General features: G+C 32.4%; 1 protein-coding gene across 1 annotated transcript in view; it reads right to left on the reverse strand.

The window, feature by feature from the left end:
• Positions 1-6059, reverse strand: part of LOC142347859 (uncharacterized) — a 70908-nt gene extending 64849 nt beyond the window's left edge. The window contains exon 1 of the mRNA XM_075398996.1: positions 5530-6059. Within this exon, the coding sequence (XP_075255111.1) occupies positions 5530-6027 (498 nt within the window). The 5' untranslated portion in view covers positions 6028-6059. The remainder of the gene's footprint in view (positions 1-5529) is intronic.
• Positions 6060-12591: the final 6532 nt, after the last annotated feature.

Here is a 12591-nt window from a genome sequence, read left to right on the forward strand (position 1 = left end):
AAAGTTTATCGAATGTTCTTGCACTGGTATAAGATGCTTGAAGAGGTTTTCAGTTTACCGCCAACACAGGTTGGATTTATCCCCTACTTCTTTTCGAGGGTGTTTCTTTGTATGTTAGTCGGAAGTTGCATCGTCATCAGAACAGAGCACAGAACTTTTGTTTGTATACAAATTTAGCAGTTTTGCTTAATTTTACTAATTGTGGCCATCCATTGCGCTCGTTCTCCTTTTTTTGCCGGATGTTTGCATTTACTTCACGATCGTATACAATTTTTCAGTTTTCCTTAAATGCATCAATTGATAATGGGATGCGCATATTTCTTCGTCCAAATTTTTTAGAAAGTTTTTGAAAAAAAGTTTATTTAGATTGCTTTTACGGACCTGCTAGTTTAACACTTAACAGAAAGATTGATTCTATATAGACAAACATGAACCGACTAATGTGCGAAGAATTGCTCTCAAGCGACATAATTTGCATGAAAAAGACCAACACGTTTACAATAGTTGCTATGAATTTCGTTCAAGAGCAATTAACAAGTCTCCTTGACCCTATATGCTCAAAACATTGAGTCCAATAAAGATGGAATTTGAAAACAGCAAACAAATGGGTGAAAAAAGTCAAGAGGACCACAAAAAACTACTTGACCAGTCCGCAAATGGGTATCGATAACTTTCTGACTGAAAGTGCTCAATAATTTTTTTAAAATTCTAATACTATCTTCTTTAACTACCTTTGTAATTTGAAAGTCATAAAATGCAGGAAAACTTACAATACTGCAGGAAAAATTCCTAAAAGCCCTCAAAAATCTCATGTTACTAGCTGATGAACTTAACAAGGCCAGACAAATAGTCTAGAAAACTGAGGGCTAAAGTTAAAAAAAAATTTAAAAATCATCATCGCTAAACCTCTTGAAATTTATACCTTAACGACCAAGTTTTATCCATCCAAAAATAGCACTAACGCACTCTCCACGCTTGAAGGAGTTTTTTGGCCATCAAAGATTAAAAAACGCAATAAGATAAATGCCTATAATTTAACAATTGAATTATTCTTGAAAATTTTATGAATTTTGCAATATTAATAAAACTAAACCGTTTTTTGTCTCTTGAATCTGTACAGTAACCCACTTTCAAGACCTAACATTTCGTTGGCCCATAAAGTTCGATAGACTCAGCAAAAAATGAAACAATTGCAAAATTTATAGTGCATTTTTTAATAATTCGAGGTACGAACATATTTAGAACCAATTCATTGTCTCGAAAAACTACCCAGTAGCCCCATTCCAAGCCAAAAAACATTCACTGGCCCATAAAGATCAATAGATATCAAAAAAATCACGAAAAATTTAAAAACAACATTGAAATCAATTGCAGACTTTATTGATCAATTGGATAAAAGTTTTTATTGATTGATAGTTCTTTCCTTACCACCAAAATGTACCATAAAATTCGTAATGTTTGGGGACTAACCCATAATAAATCGTTGCGCACAATTCGTAACAGTTGGGGGCGTCCACACTTGGCGATAACTGCCTTTTTGTACACTACACATGTCAGTTAAAAAAAATTTAACGGTCTTTGAAAAGTTATCTGGATCTAAGGATGTGCATGGAAAATTGCGTCTACTAGAAGATGAACTTCCTAGAAACAGTTAGTTTAAAAAATGCTTTAAAATCCCATGTTTCTTCTTTAATGGTAAATACATATGTTAAAAAATACACATTAAATAAACTTCAAGTGATTTCATTTTATCTGAGAAAACACCTCGGTGAAAATTTTCAAGTAGTTCTGACCCATTTAAACATGCATTAACTTACTCAACTTCATCAAAATACTTTAAGGGCACCACCTGTACTTTAACCTGAACATGCCCTAAATTTAACTGAAAAACACAACTAAACAGATCAGGCAAAATTTCCTTAACTGATTTGCGAAAACTTTTCTTTAAAATTATCTTTATTTTAACCTGAACTTTTAAAATAGATAATAAAAGCAAAGGTAATAATATTTAATAGGTAATGAAAAAAAACAAAAAATTAAAGGTGCTTTTGAGGTTATCCAGGATTTGAAATTCAAATGAGGCCCCTCAATTTTACAGGTAAATTTCAGTGAAAAAACAAAGAACTAAAAGTTAAATTTTGCAAGCGTTAAGGTGTAATAAAAGAACTAGGGCAAGGCAAACAACTTGAACCAATCTTGAAAAAAGGCTATGAAAAAATTTATGCTAGTTAAAAGAGCAACCATTACTTACTGACAATTTTTACTCCCCTATGATTAGTCAATTAAATTGTTGCTTGGTAGTAGGTCATATAACTGCAATTGAAAAAAGCACAGGAAGAATGAATTCAAAATGTTTTTACAGAGAAAAAATTATTGCAGATGACTGAGAAAACAAAAAATTTAAAAAAAAGTTTTGAACAAAACTTGTATTTCGTTTTTGTCCTAGGAAGGGAAGCGTCTTGTCAAATATTTGAAGTTCAAATGGTGCCCCTCAGTTTTTCAGGTAAATTATAGGAAAAAAACGAAGAACTAAAAATTAAATTTTGCAAGCGTTAAGGTGTAATAAAAGAATTAGGGCAAGGCAAACAACTTCAACCAGTCTTGAAAAAAGGCTATGAAAAACTTTATGCTAATTAAAAGAGCAACCATTACTTACTGACAATTTTTACTCCCCTATGATTAGTCAATTAATTTGTTGCTTGGTAGTGGGTCACAAAACTGCAATTGAAAAAAGGACAGGAAGAATGAATTCAAAATCTTTTTACAGAGAAAAAAAATAATCATAAATGAATGAGAAAACAAAAAGTTAAAAAAAGTTTTTGAACAAGATTTGTATTTCGTTTTTGTCCTAGGAAGGTAAGCGTTTTGGCATTTATTTTTGATCAGTGTAAAACATTCATGAGTTGATTTGTTCCGCAAAATTTTCCTTGGCTTCCTTTATTTCAATTTAATATTAGATTTCCACAAATAGAATTTTTTTCCTTGTTAGCATCCCAATTATTACTAAAATAGCTTGAAGTGATACAAAAACGGTTTCCTTTGGTTTGAGTGGTGTATTTATTGATGCATGTTGAAAAAACTTGGATTCAATAATCTGAGCTCAGAACTAAATATAAAGATTTCATATGCAATTATAACTAAACATTATTAAGTTAAAATTTTTTTTCGTTAATTCAAGTCAGGGCGAAGTAAAGGCAAGGGTTAGCTTAAATTTACTTTAAGTAAAGTTTACCTCAACTCCTTTAAAACAAAGTTAACCTATTTATTTCAGGTTGTATCGAATAAAGTCCGCCAGTCGTAATAGACAGTTTTTGCGTGGGACCCACAATAAATATTTCGTGGGACCCACAATATCCCCAGCAAAATCCCCAGGTGCAAACGTTGATTCTTTGCATAGAAACTTCTACAAACAACCACAAAAATTATAAATGGGGTCAAATGAATGTTTTTTATCAATAATGTGTAATTGAGTTTTTGATTGCCCTACTTTCCCATAAACAACAGTTTACCATGATTCCTGCGAGGTTAATTTACCTATTTTTTTTATTTATTTGACTATCAAACAAAAAACAGCAACATTGGATAAAAACTGCTATTCTGTTTTGTTGGATCTACAATCTCCCAGAGCGCGCATGTTATTTTTATACACAGCACAACTTCTATAAACCAACACAAAATTAATAAGTTGGGGTACTTGAATGATTTTCTGAGAAAATAATCTTAGAATGCTGATTTAAAAACCATTCTGAAATTTTGAAAGTATTAAATTTGGTTTTTGTTAAAGGAGTGGGACTTATTTTGCTCCTTTTGTAAAAAACAAATTATGAGTTGATGACTTACCGAAGAGCGTCTTTAATCCACTTTACCTTCATTTGTTTCTATAATCTTAAATCGCAACTTTTTCATTATTCGAGCCCCAATTAATACTGAAAATGAATGGAATTGATAAAAAATTGTTTTCGTTAGATTTGAGATTCACTTTTGCTGATGCATGAACACGAAATTCGGATTCAAAAACCAAAGCACAGAACAAAAAAAGTTTTTGTTGAAGGAGTGGGACCTATTTTGCTTCTTTTATAAAAAAAAATTAAGAGTTGATGATTTACCGAAGAGCTTCTTTGATCCACTTTACACTCATTTTTTTCTAGAATCATAAATATTGCATTTTTTTCAGTTTTCGTGCCCCAATTAATAATGAAAATGAGTGGAAGCGATACAAAAAACTGTTGTCTATAGATTTGAGATGCACTTCTGATGCACGACCAGGAAACCCGGATTCAAGAACACAAGCACAGAACAAAAAAAGTTCTGGTTATTTGTAGTGACTTTATTTGAAAAGGATTAGGATATATTATTAGTTTAGCTCTCCTTAATGAGAAGTTAAGTTCAAAGTTGCCCTAATTTTTTATTACCAACAGTTTACCTTAGGTCCGTCGATGTAAATTAACCTTATTTTTTTGTTTGACTATCATAAAAACGGTAATGGAAAAAAAATGCAATTTGCAGTTTTTCCATTGGATCCCCAGTATCCCCGGGCGCACACGTCATGTCTTTACGCAACACAACTTCCATATAGCAACAAATATATAATAGGGGGCACTTGAATGATTTTCCAACAAACAATAATCGTAGCAGACTGATTTGAAAAAAAAATAGTCTGCATTTAAATTGAAAGAATTGAATTTGGTTTTCTTTTCATAGGAGTGGAATTTTTTTGGCGACCTATTTTTGCTCATTATATAATAGAACATTTTCATGACCTGATATCATAACCAAAAAGTGTTTTTGGTCCACTTTTTCTTGGTTTGTTTATAAATATCTACAAACTGCAATATTTTCAATGTTCGTATTCAACTAATTCTAAAATGAGTTGAAGTGATACAAAAACGGCCTTCTATGGTTTTGAGAGGTGTTTTTCTGGATGCATAATGAACTAACTCGGATTCAAGAACCAGAGGACAGAAAAAAAACAAAGTAATTGAAGGTAATTCTCTCTAAAAAACGATTAAGGCAACGTTTTTTTTTATTACATTAACTCAAGTTAAGGCAAATTTGAGACAAGGGTTTGCTTAACTACATTTTAACAGCTGTTTACCCTGAATCCGTCAAGGTAAATTTACTGAAAAATTTTTTGTTTGAGTATCAAACAAATAACCGCAACTTTGGAAAAAAAATAATTTCGCAAATTTTTTGGTTTGCCGGCAGTCTCCCCGGTCGCACATGCTATTACATAGCAACTTTTATGTACCAACACAAATTTTATAAGTGGGGCATTCGTAGGGGGGTACTATAACGAGCAAAGTCCTACTACTATACTGGGGGCAGAGTAAATCCATGGTTTTAAATGAAAAATGAAATCAATAGGGAATCAATTGGAGCAATACAGTTGATTGTACTTTATTTGTACAAATGTCTTACAAAAATGAAACTAGGCTGAAAAGGTGATTTTGTTTATTTTGAGTTGAACTTGTAAAGAGGCCTGAGTAAATACCTGATGCAGTGAAAAAGAATCGACGTTATTTTACTCACTGTATCATACTTTATTCCAACAGGTGAGAAACTGAAGGAAGTTATGCAAACACCCTCTTGGTACACTAGGATGTCTCTCCTTGGCACTCTTCCTGTAACTTGAAAACCCCCAACATCTGTCATCTCTATCCAGGGTAACTCTACTTTGACTTTTTGCAGAAACATCACTTCTTGTTGTTGTGAAACGATTATCACGGGGGTGACTAACACACAATCTTCAAAACCCAATTTGGATTGCGCTTTAACACGATCAGTTCCATGCACTCCTGGACTTAATCTCTCGCTTAGGCATATGGACCTGTAGATGTCACTGTGAAGGTAAAATTTAGATTGTGGCACAAACACTTCGAACCTAACCTCTCGAGAACCCAAAACGCTAAATGGTGGAAAGGTAACCTTCATTCGTAGCTTTCCGTGGGGTAGAGATTTATAATGGAACAATACTGTCATGCCCTTTTCCGTAACAGACAGCTGATGGAACTCATGGTTGCTCTCCATTGCAAAACTCTTTGTGCTCTCAGCTCGCGCGCTTTCTCCTAAATAGAAATTCCAAATAAAAATAAATCTTTGATATCAAGGGATTTTTTTCAAATATTTTGAGCCATATAATGTTTGTCCTGTTTTTCTGTCTAGTTCTAACATAATTTCGAATTTCCGAATATTTTATACAGTTCAAAATTAATAGCACAATTTCAAGAAAATAAATTGATATTGCAAATATTTACAAATAAACAAGCAGCAAAATGTACTTTAGAGCTTTTTTTGATCACAGAAAAGATTTTGCATAGCAAATTTTGCATAAGCATTTTCTGAATAAGCATTTTGTAAAAAAGACCAAATTTTTCTGTATAAGCATTTTTGAGAATCTTATAGGTTACGCAAATGAAACTCAAAATGTTAAGCCCAAAACAATTCAAAGAGCAATTAAAAATGGTTTTTATTTTAGGCCACTTATCCTTATAGACAAAACAGAGTGTCTTCTTAAACATACATTATTATATATAATTCGAATCCGTAAAGCCATGAAAAGACACTTTCAAAGCAGCCATGATGTTTTTGTTTTTGAAGGTTTTTTGCAAATCTATAGTATTAATGAAAACTGCAGGTCGAATGAAAAGACTTTCAACTAAGTTAGAAAAACCATTTTTCACGAATGAGGTTAAATTTTTTGAAATTCCTACATAAGTATCCAATATCAAACATAGCCGGCCAATTGCCGGAACAAAGCCGCCGTTGACCCACTTGACGCAAATCGGAGTTCAAACAGAAAAAGATGAAAAAGTTACGAGAAAGAAAGTGACCAAAATTTTTCTAACCGTCAATTTGCTCTTATTTTGTGTAAAAATTATGGATATTCAGTTAGATAGTAAAATTAGACTTAATTCAGACCCGAAACTGAAGGCTATTAGGAATAATACTGATACTAGCATAATACTAAGGCTATTAAGCATAATACCAATACAACGGTATTCACTACATTGCGTAATTCGAAACGTGAAAGAAGTAAAAATACATCCAGTTGAAACAGTGGGTGATATAGGTCAGAAGTTAAACGTGAAAGTGGTCACCTATGTGAAACAAAAGCAAAAAAAACGTGATCAAAAACTAAAGCGAATTCAAAAACATAGCAAGACAAGTCCCGACGTACATTTCAAAGAGTTCTCGGATCTGTTCGGTTTGTGCCCCCTGTACGTTATGCCCCACCCAGTTACTTACAGAGCACGTTCCATTACATAGTAAATCATTACGCAGAAATTTGATGCGCGAATCTGAGGGGTGCAAATAATATGAGCCCACTAAACTGGTGGGGCACAAACGGAAAAGATCCGAATTCTCACTGACTAAGCAAAAGATTAGACCTGGAATGGACTATGAGCAAATAGGGAAAACTATTTCTAAATTTATCAGATCAAAAAGTAAAAAAAAGAAAGTCAATGTCAAAATGCTGCTTGTGAACAAAAAACCACTAGCAAGAAATGATGGAAATTTGGTTCAAACAGACTGGGCCTAGAATGACTGGGCCATGAACTGTGAATGGATTTGGAAAAATGTTTAGAAAAAAAATTGGATAAAAATTTCAAAAAAAAGTAAAAATTGAAATGAAACTTCCGCATGTGAAAAAAAACAACTAGCAAGAAAGCTAATATTTATTTAAACACCATTTTCTTACTCTACTTACAAACTAGAGCGAAAAAATTTAACGCTGCAAAACCACTCGTTTTTTCACTCCACTTCCTGTTTCAGCCTGCGAAAAATCATTACTCCAATTTGACTTGAAAAATCATTAAAATGTGTAAACAGATCTGACAAAAAAGAAAATTTTCCTAATTGTGAAAAGGAGAGCGTCTAAACAATAGCCGCTGAGAAGCTGACGGCGGTTATTCACAAAAATATCAAAATAAAAATCTAGTCACAGCACAAAAATTTATAGTTGAATCCCTAAAGCAGAACAAGTATTCTCTGAAACAGAAAATGTTAGAGAATTGATTCTGTTTCCGGAAGTATTTCAAACATAAAAGCACTTAAAGTTGGGGAATTTCAACATCAGAAAACTTAAAGATATCAATATTTATCTAAATCAGTGCGCATGCAGAATGTCTTCCCAGCTTAAGTTTTGTTCATTTCAACATTCTAGTTTCGCACCACACTTTCCAGTCTTTCAACTAAGCATAATTTATATCAATTACTTTGCTCTATCGTAACATCTGCGACTGACATTATCTGGATAACCTAAATTTTGCAATCAATTTCAACTGATCAGTTTCGAAATAGATTTCTGCTTGCAACGAATAATTGTTGGAGCTTGCCAAATGTGGGTCTTGTCCCCTCTGTAATTAGTTTGACTGAATCTTTTCAAAAATGACACAGCAGCCAGATTTCTTCTATGGAAAAATGATATAATATGTTGTAATCGGATCACAGTTGCAAAGTTTCTTCGAGATCAAGTGTTTGGGTGTATGAGTGGCACAAAAGTATCGAAATTAGTTCAAGGATCTTTATTATAGCAGATTCCAAATTTTTCTAATGGATATTGAGAGTTTTTCAATACACATAGTTGTTGGCAAATAAAAATTTCAATATTTTGATTCCGATGCTCGTAAGATGTTTAAAATGGCAACGCGTACTCAAACCTTTCAAACTAAATCTAGCAATATTTCATCTTCAAAACAATTGATTGTGGTTAGAATTTTTCTTGCTTTTGACTAGTAAGTGCACATCTTTTTTCATTTTTTTTTTGGATGATGTCTCAATCTACCTATCGACAAAGAATTGTTTTTGTTTGTTGTCGATAAACAAACTGTGACGAGCTGATCCAACTACACTTTCATTGATAACAAGCACGCTTCATTGATCTCCGACTTCACAGTCGTTATTTGCTTGAAATTGTGCGACAATCCCAAATTCACAACTAAAGCGATGAGGGTGTAGGATTGCGAAGGCCAGATGAGAAGGGGCTTCAAACTGAAAAATGCGGAGGCTGGACAATGGGAGAGTTAGGGGTAACAGGGGGATTTGATGGCAAATAGGAACAGATAAGCACATTACACCGCAGAGGTATACCCAAATCGTCACGGTCAATTAATGCCCAATGCGTGTATCTCGTGCTCGTTTTTACAATGTTAATACATTGAAAATGGAACAAAATTGCGGAAAATACCTACTTTAGCAGAAACCGGCAAAATGGAAGGGAAATTCGAAACCCGTGTTTTCAAAAATGTCCTAATCCTAGCCGCGAAATACAAGTACAAACTTTATAACCTATTTTTCGCACGACTTGAATCACGCATCAGCTCCATTTATGTATCGATTTTTCGCACGCAATGTAGCTCGATTTCGCATATATTCCGCAACTAATCCTAATTTAATTAATATTTTTTTATTTAAACAAGCCCAACATATTACTAGTAGTAGTACTTTTTTACTACTGATTACTACTCTATTACTACTTATAGTATACTAGTACTACTTATTACTACTTATTAGTACTATTTATTTCTACTTAATAAAGTCGGCTGGTCCCACATTGATATACAAACCTTTGATGTGCGAGAGATTTTTCGGAAAAAAATCAGTTTTTGTGGTTGCCTGTTTTTAAGTCACTTTAAAGCTTTGAAAGCTTCAATTAAAAATATTAGAGTGCTTTTTATAAAGTATTAAATTACTTTGCATGCTCAGAAAGCGCGAGTTTAATTGGGCTCAGTACCGGATTACAGATAATTTTAATGCGAATAATAGATACCTAAAATGAGCGGAAACGTGCTACAAGACTTGTAACCTTCTTTTCGATCCAAATGTTCTTTTATTTCGCAAATTTGGCGGAACCCCTTTTGCGAAAAGTAAGATACAAAGAATGTCTCCTAGTTTTGTTCAATGTATGTATCTAATTTTCGAGCCAATTTTACTAAAGCGGAAATTGTGGGGTATACCTCTGCGGTGTAACTCAAAGGGGAACAAATTTTTGCCAGACGTATTAAAACACATTTGGGGCCTAATATGACTGACTGCAAAGATTACCGTGGTTAACGAAAGTAAATACAGGGAAGAAAAAATTTTCTATTTGTAGATTTTTTTTAATGAGGATGTAACCGAGGTGCTCGTGCAAAAAATATCTTTCAAGTCAGGAAAAGCGGTAATGCGACAGACAGCATCCTCAAAGCGAACTGTTGCCTGAAATACAATAATTGGCAGTGAAAAATGTGCTATTTTCTTTGAAAAACATCAGCACAAAATTTTGCGCAAATTTCATGAGAGGTCACATAGGAATGCCGTTACCATCATTGGCAAAACAGAAAAAAAACAAAATAGAAAAGACACAAAGTCGCAGTCCAAAACGCACAGATCAAAAACCTAAAAGAGGAAAAGTTAAAAACAAAAGTCACCAAGTCTATTCTAGAGCTCAAAATGAAAGGTAATAACTCTTTGCAAAGTAAGATCTAGAACCCAGCGTAAAAAAAACGATTAAGAATTGGAATCTTTTTCTGAGTTAACCGAACGATGTTTTCTAACTAAGAAGTTTAAACTATTACTATTGAGGGGACTTTGCCATTCCGCGGAAATTTATGAAATAATAGTGAATAATACTATAAGGTTGGTCAATACGCAATCTGGTCAGAACTGAGCATTGCTTTGTCAATTTTTTTCAGCATTTTTTTTAGTTTTCGGCTTCTTTGGAACTCCAGTACTTTTTTGGTTTTAGTTTGTTAGGTTAGCTCTGCTGTAAGGATTCAGTATAGCATTGCTTTTGAGGAACTTTGCTGCAATGAAGTGTTTTTCCTTCTGTAAGTCCTTCCCTCGGCATCTATGATATCGGTGCTCCAATCTGGGAAACAATTAATTTTTTCCTTTTAGAGAACTCACTTGTGAAATGTTAAAACTTTTTTAAGTTTACGCTAATTGATTTTAAGAGTTTTTCTTAACTATTTTTTACTCTCTCTTTTTCCGTGTCTCTTTTCTTCATATTTTTGACAACAACTAGTATCTAGGTAGATCCTGTTTTGGCAATTATTTCCAAGAAATCATACTTTTTCATTTATAATAAATAATGCTAAAGTTAGGGTTATACGATTATTACGTATTATATATCTACATTGTTTAATACACTACAGAATTAGTAAATATATGTATATAAACCTGAATAAATAATAAAGTTTAGTACAATAACAAGTATTTTCGGATGATTAATGTAAAATTACAAATAAAATTGTATTGCTGATATAAACCATACATCTTACAAAATTTAGTACTTACTCTTTTTTACATACAAACCCATTTTAAGTTTTTTTAAAAAAATTTTTATCTGGAAAATATCCATAACATAAACTAGATAGGTTTTTAATCAAACTTTAATTAACAACTACAATCAATTTCTATGTTATATTTGTTATGCATATCTGATTGAAATGAGCAAAAAATAAAAACACTAATAGAATTAAACAAAGTAGAAAAAGAAAACAGAAGAAATAGATTAGAAGATAAACAAAAAACAAGAATGTTAAGGTAACATCAAATATTTTTTCGATCCATTAATTGTATCTCTAATTGAGCAAACAATTGGCAATAGAGATTCACATTTAGCAAAAGACTTTAGATGGAATCGAAGACAGAAATAGGACATTAATTGAAATTGATAAGATTTTAAAAGAGGATAATAATGCTTATTAGAAATCTCATTACTTTAACAATAACTGATTACAAAGGCAAAACATTTGCTGCAAGCAAGGATGTGATTGAGAATCTAGAGGAAATGGAAAAACAAACAAATAAACAAATACAGTAAAAACGTTGATTCATCTTCAACCAAATTTGGAATTAATGATGTAGATGCATCTTAACCACCTCAAGGTATATAAGAAAATATAGTATTTAAAGCTTTCCTGAAGAACTTACTATGTTTATAACAAATTAACTTTTGAAGAACCCAGATTTTGGAGGTGATAAAGGCAAAATTTCAAGTTTTCTACGCGATAATATTTACAAACCATTAGATAATAGAAGTGGTAGAGGAATTGTTATCAGCACATTTAAGACAAATATTAACCCAACAAGGATAAGTTTTAATAGTGGATATGGAGTCACTAATAGAAAATAGTGCTAGTCAACTAAGAACTAATCCTAACGATTTAAAAGAATGGTCAGAAAATATTAAAACACAAGAAAAAATAAAAAGAACAACAGAAAACCATTAGGTTCACAGAAGTACTGGTTTTATAACAAAAACACTTGAATGTTCAATGACTGACCAAAATACCGAGTTATATTTAACATATAGTGACCAAATAGTGCCTCGAACGCGGTAATTTCAGAGAGATTTAATAGAACACTATTACTTGTAATTAAAAAAAACAGTTTTTATAGATCTGATTGTGATTGAACAAATCTATTAAGCGAGGCGATAAAAACATACAATTTTTTTTATACAATCAACAATCAACAATATCACCTGTTGATGCATGAGGCATTACTGAAAAGATTAGACATCTGATGACCGCTAGTAAACGCAATATCCTTTCAAAAGGATAAAAGTCTGAACAGAAGATAAAATTATGTAAAGTCAAAGAAGTT

Source organism: Convolutriloba macropyga, chromosome 10 (genome assembly GCF_964194025.1).
Source record: "Convolutriloba macropyga chromosome 10, txConMacr16.3, whole genome shotgun sequence".
Lineage (NCBI taxonomy): Eukaryota > Metazoa > Xenacoelomorpha > Acoela > Convolutidae > Convolutriloba > Convolutriloba macropyga.